The sequence below is a fragment of the Salmo salar genome, chromosome 21 (assembly GCF_965601325.2).
Source record: "Salmo salar chromosome 21, fSalSal1, whole genome shotgun sequence".
NCBI lineage: Eukaryota > Metazoa > Chordata > Actinopteri > Salmoniformes > Salmonidae > Salmo > Salmo salar.
In genome coordinates this window covers 7830469-7854019 of record NC_138311.1, presented here as the reverse complement: position 1 = coordinate 7854019, position 23551 = coordinate 7830469, and the positions used below count along the sequence as shown (strand labels likewise).

The 23551-nt window shown below is 43.0% G+C and overlaps 1 protein-coding gene across 2 annotated transcripts in view; it reads left to right on the top strand.

Annotated features, from left to right (window-relative positions):
* Positions 1 to 23551, top strand: part of LOC106581675 (uncharacterized) — a 210731-nt gene that overhangs the window by 167196 nt on the left and 19984 nt on the right. For both annotated transcript variants that reach the window (XM_014163884.3, XM_014163883.3), the window contains 9 exons: positions 8724 to 8795; positions 8912 to 8938; positions 9114 to 9212; positions 9624 to 9650; positions 9942 to 10031; positions 21901 to 21936; positions 22148 to 22207; positions 22348 to 22425; positions 22509 to 22544. In XM_014163884.3, coding sequence (XP_014019359.1) covers positions 8724 to 8795; positions 8912 to 8938; positions 9114 to 9212; positions 9624 to 9650; positions 9942 to 10031; positions 21901 to 21936; positions 22148 to 22207; positions 22348 to 22425; positions 22509 to 22544 — 525 coding nt within the window. The remainder of the gene's footprint in view (positions 1 to 8723; positions 8796 to 8911; positions 8939 to 9113; positions 9213 to 9623; positions 9651 to 9941; positions 10032 to 21900; positions 21937 to 22147; positions 22208 to 22347; positions 22426 to 22508; positions 22545 to 23551) is intronic.

The window sequence follows — 23551 nt, the reverse complement described above, 5'->3', positions numbered from 1 at the left end:
CATGTGGTGTTGATGTTTAGACTGGGGTAGATATAATTATTTGTGTGCTCTAGGGCAACAGTGTCTAGATAGAATTAGTATTTGTTGTCCTGGCAAATGTACTTGTTTTGGAGCATTGTTTCTTTGGGCTTCACTATCAGAGCCTAAGTCTGACAGAATCTGTGCAGAAAACCTAGGTGCTGCTGTAGACCCACCATGGTTGGGACAGAAGCACCAGATCATCAACAAACTGTAGGCAATTGATTTCCGAGTCCAGTAGGGTGAGGCCGGGTGCTGCAGACTAATCTAGTGCCCTCGCCAATTCATTGATATACATGTTGAAGAGGGTGTGGCTCAAGGTGCATCCCTGTCTCACCCCACAGCCCTAAGGAAATAAATCAGTATTTTTTGCCGACTGCACACTTGCTGTTTGTGGACATTTATTTTATAATGTCATATGTTTTTCTTCCAACACAGATTTCCATCAATTTGTATAGCAGACCTTCATGCCAAATTGAGTAAAAAGCTTCTTTAAAATCAACAAAGCATGAGATGATTTTGTTTTGGTTTGTTTGTCAATTGGTGTGCAGGCTGTATACGTGGTCTGTTGTACAGTATTTTGGTAAGAAGGACATTGTTTTCACTGAGGACATTTTGGAGTCTGCTGTTGATACTGCAGACAATTTTTTGTAGATTACTGTTGACACAGATTCCACAATAATTATTGGGGTCATATTTGTCTCCACTTTTGTGGATTGGGGTGACCAGATCTTGGTTCCAAATATTGGGGAAGATCCTAGAATTGAGGATAATGTTGTGAAGGTTTGTAAATTATCATGTTTTTGTTCTTGGTTCTTTGTTATATGGCCAAAAAAGGTTGGAGAAGTATATTTATCCATACATCTACATTTTTGTTTAGTGTGTTCCCAGAATGGATTTGATTCTATGGATTCTTCAATCACATTGAGCTGTTTTCTGACATGCTGACATTTTGACATGCTGATCCTTCTTTTTTCTTAGTGTATTTTTGGAATGTTTTAGTTTTTCCTCATAGTGAAGGCGTAAACTAAGATTTTCTGGGTCTGTGTTTTTGGTTGGATAGGTTTCTACATTTCTTTCTAAGGTTTTTGCATTCTTCATCAAACCATTTCTCATGTTAAGGTTTTATGCTTGAATAAAATGTTTATATGTTAGCTGATACTCAAATGTACTGTTCATGTTTCCTATTGCTAAGTTTACACCTTCACCTCCACAAATTTCTTGTTAACAAACTAGAGTTTTGGCAAGTCGGTTGGGACATATACTTTGTGCATGATCAAGTCATTTTTCCAATAATTGTTTACAGACAGATTATTTCACTTATAATTCACTGTATCACAATTCCAGTGGGTCAGATGTTTGCATACACTAAGTTGACTGTGCCTTTAAACAGCTTGGAAAATTCCAGAAAATGCTGTCATGGCTTTAGAAGCTTTTGATAGGTTAATTGACATCATTTGAGTCAATTGGAGGTGTACCTATGGATGTATTTCAAGGCTTACCTTCAAACTCAGTGCCTCTTTGCTTGACGTCATAGGAAAATCAAAATAAACCAGCCAAGACCTCAGAAAACAAATTGTAGACCTCCACAAGTCTGGTTCATCCTTGGGAGCAATTCCCGAATGCCTTAAGTTACCACGTTCATCTGTACAAACAATAGTACACAAGTATAAACACCATGGGACCACGCAGCCATCATACCGCTCAGGAAGGAGACGCGTTCTGTCTCCTAGAGATGAACGTACTTTGATATGAAAGGTGCAAATCAATCCCAGAACAACAGCAAAGGACATTGTGAAGATGCTGGAGGAAACAGGTACAAAAGTATCTATATCCACAGTAAAACGAGCCCTATATCGACATAACTTGAAAGGCCGCTCAGCAAGGAAGAAGCCACTGCTCCAAAACCGCCATAAAAAAGACAGACTATGGTTTGCAACTGCACATGGGGACAAAGATTGTACTTTTTGAAGAAATGTCCTCTGGTCTGATGAAACAAAAATAGAACTGTTTGGCCATAATGACCATCGTTATGTTTGGAGGAAAAAGGGGGAGGCTTGCAAGTCGAAGAACACCATCCCAACCGTGAAGCACGGGGGTGGCAGCATCATGTTTTGGGGGTGCTTTGCTGCAGGAGGCACTGGTGCACTTCCCAAAATAGATGGCATCATGAGGATGGTAAATTATGTGGATATGTTGAAGCCACATCTCAAGACATCAGTTAGAAAGTTAAAGCTTGGTCGCAAATGAGTCTTCCAAATGGACAATGACCCCAAGCATACTTCCAAAGTTGTGGCAAAATGGCTTAATTACAACAAAGTCAAGGTATTGGAATGGCCATCACAAAGCCCTGACCTCAATCCCATAGAACATTTGTGGCCAGAACTGAAAAAGCGTGTACGAGCAAGGAAGCCTACAAACCTGACTCAGTTACATCAGCTCTGTCAGGAGGAATGGGACAAAATTCACCCAACTTATTGTGGGAAGCTTGTGGAAGGCTACCCAAAAAGTTAAACAATTTAAAGACAATGCTACCAAATACTAATTGTAGTGTATGTAAACTTCTGACCCATTGGGAATGTGATAAAAGAAATACAATCTGAAATAAATCATTCTCTATACTATTATTCTGACATTTCACATTCTCAAAATAAAGTGGTGATCCTAACTGACCTAAGACAGGGAATTTTTACTCTGATTAAATGTCAGGAATTTGGCAAAGGTGTATGTAACTTCCGACTTCAACGTATGAGATGAGTAATATAGGATATGTAGACATTTTTAAAGTGGCTTTATTTAAAGTGGCTAGTGATACCTTTATTAAATCCAGTTTGTCAATGATGTGTACGCCAAGGAACTTGAAGCTTTCCACCTTCTCCACTGCGGTCCTGTCGATGTAGATAGGGGGGTGCACCCTCTGCTGTTTCCTGAAGTCCACGATCATCTCCTTTGTTTTGTTGACGTTGAGTGAGAGGTTGTTTTCCTGACACCACACTCCGAGGGCCCTCACATCCTCCCGAGTAGGCCGTCTCGTCGTTGTTGGTAATCAAGCCTACCACTGTAGTGTCATCTGCAAACTTGATGATTGAGTTGGAGGTGTGCATGGCCATTCAGTCGTGGGTGTGCAGGGAGTACAGGAGAAGGCTGAGAACCCTTGTGGGGCCCCAGTGTTGAGGATCAGCGGGGTGGAGATGTTGTTTCCTACCCTCACCACTTGGGGGGGCGGCCCGTCAGGAAATCCAGGACCCAGTTGCACAGGGCTGGGTCGAGACCCACGGTCACGAGCTTAATTATGAGTTTAGAGGGTACTATGGTGTTGAATGCTGAGCTGTTGTCAATGAACAGCATTCTTACATAGATATTCCTCTTGTCCAGATGGAATAGGGCAGTGTGATGGTGATTGCATCGTCTGTGGACCTATTGGGGCAGTAAGCAAATTGGAGTGGGTCTAGGGTATCAGGTAGGGTGGAGGTGATATAATCCTTGACTAGTCTCTCAAAGCACTTCATGATGACAGAAGTGAGTGCTATGCGGCGATAGTCATTTAGTTCAGTTGCCTTAGCTTTCTTGGGAACAGGAACAATGGTGGCCATCATGAAGCATGTGGGCACAGCCGACTGGGATAGGGATTGATTGATTATGTCCGTCAACACACCAGCCAGCTGGTCTGCACATGCTCTGAGGATGCGGCTAGGGATGCAGTCTGGGACAGCAGCCTTGCAAGGGTTAGCACATTTAAATGTTTTACTCACATTGGCCACGGTGAAGGAGAGCCCACAGGCTTTGGTAATGGGCCTTGTCAGTGGCACTGTATTGTCCTCAAAGTGAGCAAAGAAGTTGTTTAATTTGTCTGGGAGCAAGACGTTGATGTCCGCGACGGGGCTGGTTTTCTTTTTGTAATCCGTTTTTGACTGTAGACCCTGCCACGTACATCTCGTGTTTGAACCGTTGAATTGCGTCTCTATACTGACGCTTTGCTTGTTTGATTGCTTTGCGGAGGGAATAGCTACACTGTTTGTATTCGGTCAAGTTTCCAGTCGCCTTGCCAAAATTAAAAGTGGTGGTTCGCGCTTTCAGTTTTGTGCAAATGCTGCCATCAATCCACAGTTTCTGGTTAGGGAAGGTTTTAATAGTCACTATGGGTACAACATCACCGATGCTCTTGCTAATAAACTCGCTCACCTATTCACCGTATACATCAATGTTGTTGTCTGAGGCTACCTGGAACATATCCCATTCCACGTGATCGAAGCAATCTTGAAGCGTGGAATTTCGATTGGTCAGACCAGCATTGGATAGACCTGAGCACGGGCGATTCCTGTTTTAGTTTCTGTCTATAGGCTGGGAGCAACAAAATTGAGTCATGATCAGATTTTCTGAAGGGAGGGTGGGGGAGGGCTTTGTATGCATCGCGGAAGTTAGAGTAGCAATTGTCCAGAAGGCTACCAGCTCGTGTCGCTCATTCGAAATGCTGATAGAATTTAGGAAGCCTTGTTCTCAGATTAGCTTTGTTAAGATTCCCAGCTACAATAAATGCAGCCGCAGGATTTATGGTTTCCAGTTTACATAGAGTCCAGTGAAGTTATTTCAGGGCCGTCAAGGTATCTGCTTTGGGGGTGAGATACATGGCTGTGACTATAATAGAAGAGAATTATCTTGGTAGATAATGCGGTCGTCCTTTGATTGTAAGGAATTCTAGGTCAGGTGAACAAAAGGACTTTAGTTCCTCTATGTTGTTATGATTACACCATGAGTCATTAATCATAAGGCATACACCCCCGCCCTTCTTCGTCGGCGCGATGCGTGAAGGAACCGGGTGTCTGTACCGACTCTGTCAACATATCCCGAGTGAGCCATGTTTCCGTGAAACAGAGAATGTTTCAATCTCTGATGTCTCTGGAAGGCAAGTCGTGCACTAATTTCGTCCACCTTGTTGTCTAGAGATTGGACATTGGCGAGTAATATGTTCGGAAGCGGTGGATGGTGTGTTCGCCTTCTAAGTCTGACCAGTAGGCCGCTCCGTCTGCCTCTCCTGCGGCAAACGTGTTGATTTGGGTCGGCCTCTTCTAACAGCTGCTAGAACTGGCCCACTCACAGGAGCAATGCTTGGCTGTCTGCCTCTGTTACAGGTCCCTATAGGCTGGCCAGGTTCTATTGACAGGGATGATTGCCTTATCATCCACACACAACATTTTACAGTCCTTGTGCCACAAGCAGGCAAAATCTTTAATTTACTTCCACTGTACTGCAACAAACTTTGAGTCTTGATGTTCTTTATCACCCGAGACTTGACCATGAACTTGATATCAAGCCTTTCTGTGTACTGGAGAGCAGACAGGAGCATGGATTCTTAGGTGTAAATTGCAGTCTTAGCCACTGTATTGATGGGATTTTAGTTTCTGGTGGAAGCCCCTTTTCCACTGTGTCACGCAAGTTCTCAACTGATATAGAAAAAGGTAAGTACAAGTACTCTCCATGTCTGCGATCTGAGACCTGAGCTGTGTATTCATTAAAATACTTCTGTACTTCATCCCAAAAGGGCTGGAATGAGGATTGTGGTTTACCATTCAGCTTCCTTAAATACATGATCAGGTCTGGGTCATTCGATTGTCTCGTCTGGCTGCCACGAAAAACCCCCACCTTGGAGACAGTCGATCACATCATTGTGGAGCTGCTGATCTGCACGAAGTGTGTGCGTGCCACTGTCAATGTACTTTGCTGTACATACTAGCTGTTATCGGCAGCACATCATCACTTCAAACTCATTCCGTCTTGATGTTATCGGTTGGCCTACTACTACTTGTAGTACCGGTAAAGTTATGAATCGCAAATCACCATCCAGCTGACACACTTCAATTTCATCAATCATTTTGACTTCAATTTGGTTGTCCAAAATACTATCAGCTTGCACTGTGTCTTTGCTGATGAATGCCCTAATCTCTGGCCAGTGAATTGGTTCAATGACATTTGTTGTTTTGTCTATTAATCACTTAGATCTGAAAATGATGCATTAACCTCTTGGGGCTAGGTGGGACGCTAGCGTGCCACCCGTGGTGCACTCCATCAACAGCAGGTGCATTTCAAGAGCGGCAAATTTGAATCCAAATAAATGTCAAAATTCAAATTTTTCAAAAATACAACTATGTTACACCATTTGAAAGATAAACATCTCCTTAATCTAACCACGTTTTACGATTTCAAAAAGGTTTTACGGCGAAAGCATAAATTTAAAGTATGTTAGGACAGTACATTTACAAGAGTTGTGTGTAATGTTTTGTCAAGTCAAAGACAGGGTCACCAAAACCATAAAACCAGCTAAAATGATACACTAACCTTTTACAATCTCCATCAGATGACACTCCTAGGACATTATGTTAGACAATGCATGCATTTTTAGTTCTATCAAGTTGATATTTATATCCAAAAACAGCGTTTTACTATGGCATTGATGTTGAGGAAATCGTTTCCCTCCAATAACCGGCAGTCAAGTCAGCGTCACAAATTAAATAATTAAAATTAGAAAACATTGGTAAAATATTATATTGTCATTTAAAGAATTATAGATTTACATCTTTTGAACGCAATCAACTTGCCAGATTTAAAAATAACCTTACTGGGAAATCACACTTTGCAATAATCTGAGCACTGTGCCCAGAAAAATACGCGTTGCGATACAGACTAGACGTCATGTTGGGGAGATCTAAAATCGAAAATACTATGTAAATAATCCATTACCTTTGATTCTCTTCATCAGATGTCACTTCCAGGTATCACAGGTCCATAACGAATGTAGTTTTGTTCAAAAAAGCTCATCATTTATGTCCAAAAATCTCCGTCTCGTTAGCACATGATGTAAGCCAGCCGGACTTCTCGTCATGAACGAGGGGAAAAAATATATTTCCGTTCGTTCAAACATGTCAAACGTTGTATAGCATAAATCATTAGGGCCTTTTTTAACCAGAACATGAATAATATTCAAGGTGGACGAATGCATAGTCTTTTATAACGTATTGGAACGAGGGTACCCAACATGAAGTAGCGCGCCAGGTGTCTAATGGGACATCACCGTTCCATGGCTCTTGTTCGGTCAGATCTCCCTCCAGAAGACTCAAAACACTTTGTAAAGGCTGGTGACATCTAGTGGAAGCAATAGGAAGTGCCAAAATATTCCTAAACCCCTGTGTTTTTCAATGGGATAGGTTTAAAGTCAATACAACACATCAGGTATCCACTTCCTGTCAGAAAATGTCTCAGGGTTTTGCCTGCCAAATGAGTTCTGTTATACTCACAGACACCATTCAAACAGTTTTGGAAACTTTAGAGTGTTTTCTATCCATATATAATAAGTATATGCATATTCTAGTTACTGGGTAGGATTAGTAACCAGATTAAATCGGGTACATTTTTTTTATCCAGACGTGCAAATGCTGCCCCCTAGACCCAACAGGTTAACCATGAATTTAACCAACTGTTTGTTTATAATGACACATAACCTGGACACATAAATAGTAGGAATTTGCGCTGGCTTCAGCCATGACTGCATGAGAGAGAAATGAAACGCGAGCGTGTGTGTTTCACTGTCCAATCCGAGGCTCGAATAATATTCTGAGCGTGTGATCTGAGGCTTTTTGGGTCTCTTGCGCATCAATTTTGGAAAGCCTCAAGGGAGAGCGGACAGTGCATTTTTTTTCGGGATGTGGATAAAAGTAAGGCATGGCATCCGTTAAACAGTAATTCAACTTTGTTCGTCCTAAATGTGGTAAAAAAATATATGTTTAAATATGAGAATACTTTTGTGAAGTTAGCAATGTCATTTTAGCCTTCTAAATGAGAATTGTTTTTCATATATTTTCATATGCTCTCTCTTTGATCCTGTAAAAGTCCTGCTAAAAAGGTTTGAGGTTTCCATTCACCATTACCGTTCCAGACTTGTACAGGTTGACACAGGCTGTCTCGATGTCCTCAATGTGCAGTATTCTGAGTTTCCACCCTTGGTTAATACCCTTTCTATTGACAGAGGAGTAGTGTGCTCTTATTGTCCTGTGCCATGCCAGGGGCTCGTCTGTGTGGAAGATGAGGTTGCTTACGTTCCCATTCTTGTATCAGTCAGCAAATAGTGTCTCTGGAGGGGCTTATCTCTGTACATTTTACGTGCATGATAAAACATTTTATGTGGGGAACTGCACTTTGATGGCCTCTGCATAGGGGTGTGAGGCCTCTTCATTTGGGTTGGGATTGTGTTCTGCTGGCATTGTTGTATTCAAGGTCATTCACACCTCTCACTTCGCACCTCACTGAAAATGGAAGTTGCTGCCAGGATGTCTGTCCTGTCCTAACTAAGCATTTAGGTATCTTATAGTAATATATCTAGAGATTATTGTAACATCTTTCTCTTACTTCTTGGCCTTGGAAGTAGCTACAGATTGAACATCTACTCTCTCAGTTGTAGGTTTGGTGGTATTTTTGGGGTTTTGCTGTGCTTTTTCTGCTGGTTGTTGTTTTGCTGGGTGGTCCTTGGCAGTTTTTGGTAATAATATTTTTGTCCAAATTCAAGGTTGTTCGCTTGAACTTTCTTTTTGGATTGAAGGTTCTGTTGAAATGGGCAGTTTCCTGAGTAAGTCCATGTGAAACAATCCATGACCTCTGAGCTCATGACCTCTGTCTCGGTCTCTTTCTCTCCTTCCTTCCTATCCCTATGTGTGAAGGATGACATGGAAGGCTCTGGTGTGGGAGTGGCCAATGGGGTTCCTGGAGCCCGAGGGCCAGACGGGCGACAGGTGGGTGTCCTCTGCAGCTGGCGTTGAATTTTAGATACAGTATATACTGTATGTTTTGATTCTGCCATTTTAATAGATTCTCTCACTGATTCCACTTTTATTCTGTTCACTTTCAGGGTACTACTGGCATCCCTGGCCTACCGGTATGAGCTTTACTTTGGTTTAATTTTATATAATTTCATTTAAGAAAAAATACAAATCATTAAATAAAAAGTTTAGACACAAATACAATGCAATCCATCTCAATATTCTAACATTAATTCCTCCTCTTGTGTGATCAGTTTCAATTTAGCTTGTGGTTTGTATTTCACTCGTTAGGGAAAGCCTGGTTTCCCTGGTGCTCCTGGCGAGAAGGGAAGTGAAGGACTACAAGGAAGAGATGGCCGACCAGGGTTGGACGGTTTCCCTGGACCTAATGTATGTCAGAACCAGCTTCCCTCCACCCACCTCACAATATCTACATAAGGGTTCTGAGTCATGTAGTTAGCGTTAGCTAGCTATCTAGGAACACCAATTCAGGTCGGTCCTGGAGACCTGCTGGTTGTGCAGGGTTTTCTGATCCAGACTGAAGGTCATGATTAGCTGATTACATGTGACTGGTTTGTAGTGCAGCTGGGCTGAAAATGAAAGCCTGTCTAGATTTGATCTGTTTTTGCACACAAAGACAACGATTAAAAATCAAAGTGGGGGACAAGGTTGGGGTTCAATCTTCAGCAAGTCAGCTCAGAGAAGGAACTGAAATTTAATTTATGGACATCCTTTTTCTAAATAATGGACTTTTTCTCACAAATGTATGTTTTTCTGTTTGGTTCCCCTTTCATTTTGCAGGGACAAAAGGGGGACAGAGGAGAAAGAGTGAGTTTTTTCACATTTTCCAGGAATTAAAATGTAATTCAAGGGACATAATAAAAGTTCAATTACATGCCTAAAGCAAGACAATTTAACACAGATATTGTGTACCAAAAATGGAACTAGCTACCAGGAAAATCAATGTGTTTAGCAATTAACCATCAGGCGGATGAGAAAATCTATGACCCTGTGTCAGTTATTAGGGGCAACTTCCACCCAGTACCATGAAGCGTAGGGATTCTGTGCCAGCATTTCTTTGTCACTAAAGGCTGAGGTTCTCTTCGGTCTGGTTTTTAGGGTGAAACTGGTCGCGATGGAAACGGACAGCCTGGACCACCAGGCCCACCCGGCCCACCAGGACAAATAATCTACCAGACCTCCAGCAGCGTAAGGCCTCCTCCCGAAACAATCCCTATAGCCCCTACCCACCTAAACACTAGCCCCTCTAGTCCCTACACCTCCAGACCCTACCCCCCGCCCCTCTAGACCCTACCCCTCTTGCCCCAATCCTTCTAGAAACTTGTTATGATCTGAAAGGCTTGGATATTATCTGAAAGGCTTGGGCTCCCGAGTGGTGCAGCAGCCTAAGGCACTGCATCTCAGTGCAAGAGGCGTCACTATAGTACCTGGTTCGAATCCAGGCTGTATCACATCTGGCCGTGATTGGGAGTCTCATAGGACAGCGCACTATTGGCCCAGCGTTGTTGGGGTTTGGCCGGAGTAAGCCGTCATTGTAAATAAGCATTTGTTCTTAACTGACTTGCCTAATTAAATAAAGGTTAAATAAAAATGTAAAATAAAAAAAAGTATCGGCAATATGTCAACAACAACAAAATCCCTGGCATATCAATTGGTAAGGTTTAGCTTCTAACATATTGCTTATACCTATCTGACTTTTTTGAATCTACATGAAGTGCCTAGGGGTGTGGGTTAGGGGTCTGGAAATAAACATACCCATCCTTCTGCATCATCATCTTTTAGCTCTACTCTAGCTCCACCTCCAACATGGATGGTTGAGTGTGCATTGATATTAAGCTGTTTAGTTTCTCTCTTTGCTGTATGAGGGTGTCGTGTTGATGGTGTTTTGTCCTGTTTGAAAACTCGGTTACCATTTATGTGGTTCCAAGTTACTCCGATAGTCTTTAAAGCTTATTTTATAAGACCTACAGGACACTGCCTTTTGATACGACTAAGTGTTTAATTGATGAACTAGGCCATTTATTTTCCAAACTTGATTGCTCAGTTGCAGTAATTATAAGAGCTGTCTAACGATTTAAATATGTAAATCGATTAATCGCATGATTTTCTGTAGTACATTTGAGAATTTGCTCAAATTTGGCCCTAAAGAAAGATTTTTCCATTGGAAAAAGCAGAGCATTGAGTTACAGGCATACTATCCTTTGATTGTAAGAGACGGAAACATAAAATAATCTGTATTAGAAACAAAATACTCCCAATGTTTAAGTAGGCCAATCAATGTTCACAAACACATACTGTTAAAGCTTCAGGCATTCTAAACGAGTGTTCTCCCAATTTCTGATTGAAGGGTTGACTACAGGAAAACAATTATTTGCTCTAAGGATCCAAAGAGCATTCGAACCTGTCCAACAATGTTATGAATTCCACTGAAAACAATAACAACAGGTCCGCCAGGTCTGAGTTCCTGTAATACAGCTATTAGATCTAGCCTAGGCTACTTCAACATGAACTAGTCACAAGCTGCTACTACTAGAATTGGAATCATTTGCTTAAAACCTTTGACATGAGAACTTTAAAAAAAACAGTAGCTAAATGGAATGGATGTCCTGTTCTGATTTACAATCATTGTGAGAAGTTAGTTATATCAATAGGCATTCAGCCATGGCAGTATAAACATTCGTTTGGTTAGATTGCGTTAGCAGAAATATCTAGCTACTTCTGTACAAATACGTTTTTGCTGTTATCTAAACAAACGCCTGGGAATGTGTTTATGGTTTAACTTTCTGTACGTTTTTCTTGAAAATTGTTGCTCAAAGCTGCGAGCATATTCTATGTTTAAGAGACAGTAAGCACTACATAACAGCAGCTTCCACCGACTGCAGTGTCCATGCGGAATAGGGTATGTGCTGTGAAGAAATTGAGATGTGATAATCAGTATCAATTGTTTTTTACAGCAGAACATTTTATATGCATTATTAATGTGTAAAGAACGTTGTCCTTGGTAATGTTATTAACACGTTAACTTTGACAGCCCTAGTCATTATGCTTGATGCAATTTCATCAATGTTTGAAATCCAACCAGCGACTCAATCAAAAGCCACAATTAAAAGAAGCCAATGACTATAAACTTGAAACTAGTGGTGGGCACCAATATTGATAATTCGATGTGATATCGATATGAGCGAGGCATATCTTGATATCGATTTATTATTATGTAAAAGTATTATGTAAAAGAGTATACATGTGCCAGACACAAAATCCTCTCAACTTAGCATACTTAACTGCCTGATGATTGGCCATTGTATTCAAACTGGTTGGGTAAGTTCACAGATCATTCACACTTTCCCTAATGGGCAATCAGCTGGAAGTTGTCTGGACACTAAAGCTGTGAAAGTGAAGTGTACACAGTTTCAATGTTATTTATTCAAGCCAATATATCGGTTTCTGAAAAAAGCAGCTGATATTGATATAGATTTTACATATCGGTGCACATCGCTACTTAAAACCTTGGGTCATAGTCATTCACACCAAATGGAAGAAAACAGACCGAAATATGAAGGGGCTACCTGAACTTGTCCAATAAGATAGTAATTTTGTTTTCCGTTGCAAAATGGACCGTAATGAATACAACCACTGTATATGGTCCTCATTACACTTTGGAAGTGTAGCTTGTATAACAAAGGTTAGGCTACACATCTACGGAGATGGCAGTAACCTTCTGTTTCTATTTGTTGTATGTAATTAATATATAACGCTATCGCTGGCGTAGTGCAGTTTCTCTGAACACCCCACAGAGTCTGAGTTTGCCCCCCTCCCATGCTTCGTACCGTTAGGGTATCAGATCACACTCCTTCCGTGGCCTCCAACTGCTCTTAAATGATAGTAAAACTAAATGCATGCTCTTCAACCGATCAATGCCCGCACCCGCCTGCCCAACTAGCATCACTACTCTGGATGGTTCTGACTTAGAATAAGTGGACAACTATAAATACCTAGGTGTCTGGTTAGACTGTAAACTCTCCTTCCAGACTCACATTAAGCATCTCCAATCCAAAGTTAAATCTAGAATTGTCTTCCTATTTCGCAACAAAGCCTCCTTCACTCATGCTGCCAAGCTTACCCTCGTAAAACTGACTATCCTACTGACCCTTGACTTCGGCAATGTCATTTACAAAATAGCCTCCAACACTCTACTCAGCAAATTGGATGCTGTCTATCACAGTCCCATCCATTTTGTCACCAAAGCCCCATATACTACCCACCACTGCGACCTGTATGTTCTCGTTGGCTGGTCCTCACCACATATTTGTCGTCAAACCCACTGGCTCCAGGTCATCTATAAGTCTTTGCTAGGTATAGCTCCGCCTTATCTCAGCTCACTGGTCACCAATGCAATACCCACCCGTAGCACGCGCTCCAGCAGGTTTATTTCACTGGTCATCCCCAATGCCAACACCTCTTTTGGCCGCCTTTCCTTCCAGTTCTCTGCTGCCAAGGACTGGAACGAATGACAAAAATCACTGAAGTTGGAGACTTATATCTCCCTCACTAACTTTAAGCGTCAGCTGTCAGAGCAGCTTACCAATCACTGCAGCTGTACACAGTCCATCTGTAAATAGCCCATCCAACCAACCAACCAACCAACTACCTACCTCATCCCCATATTTGTTTTTGTTTTTCTGTTTTTCTTTTGCACACCAGTATTTCTACATGCACATCCTCATCTGCACATATATCACATATATCACTATATCATTAATTGCTAAATTGTAATTACTTCGCCACTATTTGCCTATTTATTGCCTTACCTCCTTACTTCATTTGCACACACTGGATACAGATTTTTCTATTGTGTTATTGACTGTACGTTTGTTTATCCCATGTGTAACTCTGTGTTGTTTTTGTCGCACTGCTTTGCTTTATCTTGGCCAGGTCGCAGTTGTAAATTAGAACTTGTTCTCAACTGGCTACCTGGTTAAATAAAGGTGAAATAAAAACATTTTTAAAAAGTATGTGGTGCTAGTGCTTGTAGTAGCCTATAGCTTTGCTTTAATGGATACATGTTTATTTTTATTTGGTCATCATTTTCTCATGTTAAGCCTAACGTTTATGTTTCACGAAGCTATAGGCCTCTGCTATTTAGAATGCTGGCTGGTGGCAATGATGTATTTACTTGTTCAGTAATTAAAGTGGCATATTCAAACGTTGCAGATTCTAAATAGAATTTTCGATGCAACAGTATACTAATTAGTAACCAGTAGATTTGTTGTATTTTATGTACAACTGTCCTGTAGGCCTATAGCCTACTTTAGCCTTTCTCACGTTCTCTCCGAGCTTGGATAGAAAGATTGTGCTGTGTAAAACCAGTCTATTAATGTCAAATACTACAATCAGTCAACCATCAAAATAATATCTTACTATGGATTGTTTACATTACATTTACATTTAAGTCATTTAGCAGACGCTCTTATCCAGAGCGACTTACAAAATGGTGCATTCACCTTATGATATCCAGTGGAACAACCACTTTACAATAGTGCATCTAAATCTTTTAAGGGGGGGGGGGGGGTTAGAAGGATTACTTTATCCTATCCTAGGTATTCCTTAAAGAGGTGGGGTTTCAGGTGTCTCCGGAAGGTGGTGATTGACTCCGCTGTCCTGGCGTCGTGAGGGAGCTTGTTCCACCATTGGGGTGCCAGAGCAGCGAACAGTTTTGACTGGGCTGAGCGGGAACTGTGCTTCCTCAGAGGTAGGGGGCCAGCAGGCCAGTGGTGGATGAACGCAGTGCCCTTGTTTGGGTGTAGGGCCTGATCAGAGCCTGAAGGTATGGAGGTGCCGTTCCCTTCACAGCTCCGTAGGCAATCACCATGGTCTTGTAGCGGATGCGAGCTTCAACTGGAAGCCAGTGGAGAGAGCGGAGGAGCGGAGGAGCGGGGGAAGGTTGAGTGAGAGAACTTGGGAAGGTTGAACACCAGACGGGCTGCGGCGTTCTGGATGAGTTGTAGGGGTTTAATGGCACAGGCAGGGAGCCCAGCCAACAGCGAGTTGCAGTAATCCAGACGGGAGATGACAAGTGCCTGGATTAGGACCTGCGCCGCTTCCTGTGTGAGGCAGGGTCGTACTCTGCGAATGTTGTAGAGCATGAACCTACAGGATCGGGTCACCGCCTTGATGTTAGTGGAGAACGACAGGGTGTTGTCCAGGATCACGCCAAGGTTCTTAGCACTCTGGGAGGAGGACACAAGGGAGTTGTCAACCGTGATGGCGAGATCATGGAACGGGCAGTCCTTCCCCGGGAGGAAGAGCAGCTCCGTCTTGCCGAGGTTCAGCTTGAGCTGGTGATCCGTCATCCACACTGATATGTCTGACAGACATGCAGAGATGCGATTCGCCGCCTGGTTATCAGAACGGGGAAAGGAGAAGATTAATTGTGTGTCGTCTGCATAGCAATGATAGGAGAGACCATGTGAGGATATGACAGAGCCAAGTGACTTGGTGTATAGCGAGAATAGGAGAGGGCCTAGAACAGAGCCCTGGGGGACACCAGTGGTGAGAGCGCATGGTGCGGAGACAGATTCTCGCCACGCCACCTGGTAGGAGCGACCTGTCAGGTAGGACGCAATCCAAGCGTGGGCCGCGCCGGAGATGCCCAACTCGGAGAGGGTGGAGAGGAGGATCTGATGGTTCACAGTATCAAAGGCAGCAGATAGGTCTAGAAGGATGAGAGCAGAGGAGAGAGAGTTAGCTTTAGCAGTGCGGAGAGCCTCCGTGACACAGAGAAGAGCAGTCTCAGTTGAATGCCCAGTCTTGAAACCTGACTGATTAGGATCAAGAAGGTCATTCTGAGAGAGATAGCAGGAGAGCTGGCCAAGGACGGCACGTTCAAGAGTTTTGGAGAGAAAAGAAAGAAGGGATACTGGTCTGTAGTTGTTGACATCGGAGGGATCGAGTGTAGGTTTTTTCAGAAGGGGTGCAACTCTCACTCTCTTGAAGACGGAAGGGACGTAGCCAGCGGTCAAGGATGAGTTGATGAGCGAGGTGAGGAAGGGGAGAAGGTCTCCGGAAATGGTCTGGAGAAGAGAGGAGGGGATAGGGTCAAGTGGGCAGGTTGTTACAAGACGCGAGATTTCATCTGGAGAGAGAGGGGAGAAAGAGGTCAAAGCACAGGGTAGGGCAGTGTGAGCAGGACCAGCGGTGTCGTTTGACTTAGCAAACGAGGATCGGATATCGTCAACCTTCTTTTCAAAATGGTTGACGAAGTCATCCGCAGAGAGGGAGGAGGGGGGGGGGGGGGAGGGGGAGGAGGATTCAGGAGGGAGGAGAAGGTAGCAAAGAGCTTCCTAGGGTTAGAGGCAGATGCTTGGAATTTAGAGTGGTAGAAAGTGGCTTTAGCAGCAGAGACAGAAGAGGAGAATGTAGAGAGGAGTGAGTGAAAGGATGCCAGGTCCGCAGGGAGGCGAGTTTTCCTCCATTTCCGCTCGGCTGCCCGGAGCCTTGTTCTGTGAGCTCGTAGTGAGTCGTCGAGCCACGGAGCAGGAGGGGAGGACCGAGCCGGCCTGGAGGATAGGGGACAGAGAAAATCAAAGGATGCAGAAAGGGAGGAGAGGAGGGTTGAGGAGGCAGAATCAGGAGATAGGTTGGAGAAGGTTTGAGCAGAGGGAAGAGATGATAGGATGGAAGAGGAGAGAGTAGCGGGAGAGAGAGAGCGAAGGTTGGGACGGCGCAATACCATCCGAGTAGGGGCAGAGTGAGAAGTGTTGGATGAGAGCAAGAGGGAAAAGGATACAAGGTAGTGGTCGGAGATTTGGAAGGGAGTTGCAATGAGATTAGTGGAAGAACAGCATCTAGTAAAGATGAGGTCAAGCGTATTGCCTGCCTTGTGAGTAGGGGGGGAAGGTGAGAGGGTGAGGTCAAAAGAGGAGAGGAGTGGAAAGAAGGAGGCAGAGAGGAATGAGTCAAAGGTAGACGTGGGGAGGTTAAAGTCACCCAGAACTGTGAGAGGTGAGCCATCCTCAGGAAAGGAACTTATCAAGGCGTCAAGCTCATTGATGAACTCTCCAAGGGAACCTGGAGGGCGATAAATGATAAGGATGTTAAGCTTGAAAGGGCTGGTAACTGTGACAGCATGGAATTCAAATGAGGAGATAGACAGATGGGTCAGGGGAGAAAGAGAGAATGTCCACTTGGGAGAGATGAGGATTCCAGTGCCACCACCCCGCTGGCTCGATGCTCTAGGGGTATGCGAGAACACGTGGGCAGACGAAGAGAGAGCAGTAGGAGTAGCAGTGTTATCTGTGGTAATCCATGTTTCCGTCAGCGCCAGGAAGTCTAGGGACTGGAGGGTAGCATAGGCTGAGATGAACTCAGCCTTGTTGGCTGCAGACCGGCAGTTCCAGAGGCTGCCGGAGACCTGGAACTCCACGTGGGTCGTGCGCGCTGGGACCACCAGGTTAGAGTGGCAGCGGCCACGCGGTGTGAAGCGTTTGTATGGCCTGTGCAGAGAGGAGAGAACAGGGATAGACAGACACATAGTTGACAAGCTACAGAAGTGTTGTTTCTTGTATTATTGTCTCCTGTGTCTTTAGAGAACTGTTTCACTTTGATATCCTTTTTCTTCTGTCCTGATTTTCTCTTTCTTTTCTTCTGTTAACTAGATATTCTTTGTTGTTCTTCGTTAGCTAGCTAGCTTCTTCCAAAAGAGTCCCTAGCAACTGCTTAGCAACTGGTAAACAATTCAGCTTGCTAAGATAACTACAATTTTATGAAAAATAGTTATTTTTCAAAACGCCTATCTTCTTTGTTTGTTGCTTGTTTTTTCTCCTATTCAGTCTTGCAGTTTTCTTTTGCTTTTTTCCGATGTACTTCACTCTAAAAACCATGTAAATTTCAATATTTGTAGGAGCTCATTTTTCAGCTGCTGCTGCTCAAATTGGAGTTCCGGAACCAATTTAATTATGTTTAATTATGCAGACAATGTAGTCTAGCCTCTTTGCCTATCTATAGCTATACAGTGCATTCGGAAAGTATTCAGACCCCTTTCCTTTTTCCACATTTTGTTACAGCCTTATTCTAAAATGTATTAAATGCATGTTTTTCCTCATAAATCTACACACAATACCCCATAAGGACAAATAGAAAACACGTTTTTAGAAATGTTTGCAAATTTATAAAAAATAAAAAACAGAAAGACCTTAAATGGAATAAGTTTGGAACCACCAATACACTTCCTAGAGCTGGCCGCCTGGCCAAACTGAGAAATCGGGGACAACGGCCTTGGTCAGAGAGGTGACCAAGAACCCGATGGTTACTCTGATTGAGAGTTCTTCTGTGGAGATGGGAGAACCTTCCAGAACGACAACCATCTCTGCAGCACTCCACCAATCAGGCCAGACGGAAGCCACTCCTCAGTAAAAGGCACAAGACAGCCCGCTTGGCGTTTGCAAAAAGACACCTGAAGGACTCTGACCATGAGAAACAAGATTCTCTGGTCTGATAAAACCAATATTGAACTCTTTGGCCTGAATGCCAAGCGTCACATCGGGAAGATATCTGGCACCATCCCTACGGTGAGGCATGCTGTGGGGATGTTTTTCAGTTGCAGGGACTGGGAGGCTTGTCAGGATCGAGGGAAAGATGAACGGAGCAAAGTACAGAGAGAGATCCTTGATGAAAACCTGCTCCAGAGCACTCAGAACCTCAGACTGGGGCGAAGGTTCACCTTCCAACAGGACAACAACCCTAAGCACACAGCCAAGACAACGCAGAACTTCCTTCCATCTCATATTGCTCAAATAAACAGCAAACCTGGATTCAAAAAACAGATAAAGCAACACCTCACGGCACAACGCCTCTCCCTTACTTGACCTAGGTAGTTTGTGTGTGTATGTAGGCTACGTGTGCCTTTTTAAAAATGTATGTTGTTCTGTCCTTGAGCTGTTCATGTCTAATGATGTTCGGTATTATGCCATTCTGTATTATGTTTTGTGTGGACCCCAGGAAGAGTAGCTGCTGCTTTTGCAACAGCTAATGTGGATCCTAATAAAATACCAAATACCCCAAAAAGTACTGAGTAAAGGGTCTGAATACTTGTGTAAATGTGGAAGTTCAGTTTTTATTTTCAATACATTTGCAAAAAAATCTAAAAATCTGTTTTTGCTTCGTCATTATGGGGTATTGTGTGTACCGTAATTTCCGGACTATAAGCCGCAACTTTTTTCCCAGGCTTTGAACCTCGCGGCTTAAACAATGACGCGGCTAATATATGGATTTTTCCCGCTTTCAATGATTTTTTTATTTTTTAAAAAGCATTCTGTGACGTGCTCAGTTTTTTGGCAGCATGAAGCTTTCATTAGACCAAATTTTTTGTTTACTGTTTAGATTAAATCGAGCACGCTCAAACTTCCCATCATTCTGATTACGGTAGTCATTTTGTCACCCTGATTCCTGGGGGCAAAACAAAGTATTTGCAGCCACTCGACATCAGTGTAAATCGTGCATTTAAGGTGGCGCTCCGTGTTCAGTGGGAGGCTTGGATGACAAGTGGGGAGAAATCCTTCACTAAAATGGGCCGCATGTGAAGAGCAACTTATGGTCAAGTCTGCCAGTGGGTCCTGACAGCGTGGAGCATTGTCAAAAAATCCACTATCATCAACGGGTTTCGAAACGCTGGACTGCTGCGTGTTGAAGAGGGCTCAGCGGGGGATTTGCCTCCGGATGAAAGTGACGAGAGCGACAATGAAAACGATCCAATATCGGATGAAGCAATTCTGAGGCTATTCAACTCCGACACCGAAGGAGATGGTTTCAGTGCACAGGAGGAGGAAGATAGTGACCAATGACTTTCTTGGTAGGCTACTGTTTACTGCAAAAAAAATGTTTTGTTACAAGCCGTGCTTCGTTAAAGCCTATTTATTTTTGTTACAAGCCGTGCTTCGTTAAAGCCCATTTATTTTTGTTACAAGCCGTGTTTCGTTAAAGCCTATTTATTTTTGTTACAAGCCGTGTTTCGTTAAAGCCTATTTATTTTTGTTACAAGCCGTGTTTCGTTAAAGCCTATTTATTTTTTGTTACAAGCCGTGTTTCGTTAAAGCCTGTGTAAAGTTAATTTGTTCCAATGTACCGGTAGGCATCTGCGGCTTATAGACATGTGCGGCTTATTTATGTTCAAAATAAAATAAAAAAAATATTCAGTGGGTGCGGCTTATATTCAGGTGCGCTTAATAGTCCGGAAATTACGGTAGATGTAATCTATCCGTCTCATCACTCGTAGGCTTACCAGTGTACAGTACACAGAAGTGGGGCCGCTCTTATGAGCGCCGTTCTGTCTCTGACAGTCGTCAGCTTGGTTTTCTGGTAGAGGAGAAGGAGGGTCGGCCCTTTCAATAGAGCAGGACTCTCCAACCCTGTTACTGGAGAGCTACCTTCCTGTAGGTTTTTGCTCCAGCCCTAGTTGGAACTAACCTGATTCAGCTTATCCTACAGGATGTTAGCTCTCCAGGAACAGGGTTGGAGAGCCCTGCACTAGAGGAACTGTCACTCTTCTCGATGGGATCAAGAAGAGGAGGAGCAAGGCCACTGTCATTGTCTGGCCCAGGCAATGACAGTCTCTGTCAGGACTGGGAGGCTGCTAGTGCTATCTGCTGCATAAGTAGGCCTACTAGCTTCCACCTGCCATGGTGTTTCGTCAGTCGAGGTGGTAGCTTTGCTGATGTGATTATCTTCTGTAATTTAGCACAAGCTTGATCAGATAAAGCGTCTTTGTAGCCATGCTGGTTAAGTGTGCCTTGAATTCTAAATAAATCACTGACAGTGTCACCAGCAAAGCACCATCACACCTCCTCCTCCATGCTTCACGGTGGGAACCACACATGCGGAGATAATTCGTTCACCTACTCTGCGACTCACAAAGACATGGCGGTTGGAACCAAAAATCTCAAATTTGGACTCATCAGACCAAAGGACAGATTTCCACAGATCTAATGTCCATTGCTTGATTTTGAGATGTGTCTGTTACTTGAACTTTGTGAAGCATTTATTTGGGCTGCAATTTCTGAGGCTGGTATCTATAATGAACTTATCCTCTGCAGCATAGGTAACTCTGGGTCTTCCTTTCCTGTGGTGGTCCTCATGAGAGCCAGTTTCATCATAGCGCTTGATGGTTTTTGCAACTGCACTTTTCCGCATTGACTGACCTTCATGTCTTAAAGTAATGATGCTCTGTCGTTTCTCTTTGCTTATTTGAGCTTTTCTTTCCATAATATGGACTTGGTCTTTTACCAAATAGGGCTATCTTCTGTATACCACCCCTACCTTGTCACAGCACAACTGATTGGCTCAAATGCATTAATAAGGAAAGAAATTCCACAAATTAACTTTGAAATGCATTCCAGGTGACTACCTCATGAAGCTGGATGAGAGAATGCCAAGAGTGTGCAAAGCTGTCATCAAGGCAAAGGATGGCTACTTTGAAGAATATAAAATATATTTTGATTTGTTTAACACTTTTTTTGCTTACTACATGACTCCATATGTGTTATTTCATAGTTTTGATGTCTTCACTATTATTCTACAATGTAGAAAAACGAAAAACTAAGGAAAAACTCTGGAATGAGTAGGTGTGTCCAAACTTTTGACTGGTACTGTTTATTAGGCGAAAGCTACATTTACACAACCCACTTTTTAAAGAAATACCATTTGCAGTAGTTTTCCCAATGGCCTGTGTCATTTTCATAACTAACATTATTCATTCATCGAGATATTTTATTAATGATCTCATAGGAAACAAATGTTATTTTCTTGCAAAACCTATTGAGAGCATATAATGCAATGAAATCATGGTAATGAATCATGTCCTTAGACATTTGAGTTGATTGAAAAAATATTATGTAGGGGGAGATAGTGGAAATCCGTTACGATACCACAAAATATTGATTTGACTTAATGGGTATACGTCCCTACCAAATATTTGGAACGATGTGTGGCCTTACTTAACCAGTCATGAAAAAGGGATAAATCATTTTAACAGTTTTTATGTTGTCTTTCCTTTTCTTTTCTGTAGGGTGGAACTGGTCTACCTGGCCAAGCTGGATTCCCTGTAAGCATTGATTTTCCTAATGTTAACCTACAGGTCACTTAATGTTGTCTTGCTACAGTTATCCTACAGTTCTTCTAACGTTGTGTTCTAACACATGTGGATGTCACAGTGTGGTGGATATTTGCCCTGAAGGACTAAAGAAATAAAAAATGAGTGCTAGTTTGATGTGTGATAAACAGCTAATTTTCAACTTTGTTGTATTTTCTAAAAGGGTCCTATTGGACCAAAGGGTGACATGGGAGACCCAGGCCAGCCCGGTTATGGAGTCAAGGTCAGTGATGTGACTGCACAGCAACATAGCCCTATCATTAGTGCTACAGTGTACCACTATGTAAGGCCTATTCCCAGCAAGTGTTTCTTCTGTGGGGGTTAACAAATTAACAGATTTTCTTTATATGTGTCTCTTCTCAGGGCGAGAAGGGCGAGCCTGGCTTAATCATTGGGCCCGATGGGAGTCCTTTGTACCTGGGAGAATTGTCTGGTGAGAAGGTGAGTGTCTCACTATTGACTTCTGTTTGCCTCTGTCTTATCTGCTTGTTGGCCTCATTAAACACCAACTCCATCTTCTGTAGGGAGACAGAGGACCTGCCGGACCCGTCGGGCCTCCTGTAAGTACTTTTAGTCTTATTACTTTACATTACGTTCTTACTATTTGAAGCTGCCTTAAATTAAACTGACTCAGCGATATGACCTGGTCACGAGTTTCAAGTTTTATTAGTCGTATGACCAGGATACACATAAGAATAAAAAGTAAATGGCTTGGTAGAATAGAAAAGTCTAGTAGCAGCAGTTGTGATTTGTGTGTAGTATGAGTGTGGATGTGTGTGTTTGGGTGGGTGTGTTCATGTGTGCTAAGGTGCAGAGAGTCAGTGCGTGTGGTCAGTCCAGTTCAAGTGTTCAGCAAGTCTGATGGCTTGTGGATAGAAACTGTCACCAGATGCTCCTATACTGTCTGCCAGACTCTAAGGGAGTGAACCATTAGTGACTGGGATGTGTGGGGTCCTTGATGATGCTGCGGGACTTCTTCAGACACCGTTTTGTGTAGATGTCCTGAATGGATGGGACCACGGACGCATTGAGCGACAGTAGGGCCAGAGATATTGTCAAGAGAGAGTGTGAGGCAAGAGTCTGCACTTGTCAGCACCAGCACAGATACTGTTAAGCATCTTCGCATGTGCACGACAGTTCACGTCTCTCTTCTGCAAGGGGATAGCTGCATGACAGCAAATGCTTCATGCGGTCTTAGTTTGTGTCGGAAGTAGACCTGTTCCTCGTGGTAAACGCATATTGCTGAGTCTACCTTAAATAAATTGCGCTGCCATGTATATCAATAGCTATGTTTCCATTAACTTGTCTAGTGATTTTATTGTCAACATTTAAAGAGTTTGCATAGAAAATGGATTCAGCAATTTCCTGCTAGGGTGCATTTCAATTAAACTATCTTGTGTCGATAAAAACAGCTGGACGTAATGACGTCACACCTAAAGCGGCAAATTGCACATTAATAAATTGCCGATAGGCTGTATGCCCTCCCACATTATTTTCATGTCTCAGGTATAGCCTGCGAAAGCCAGCATGTATAAAATGCAATAATTTCATTTTATAAACCGGGTAG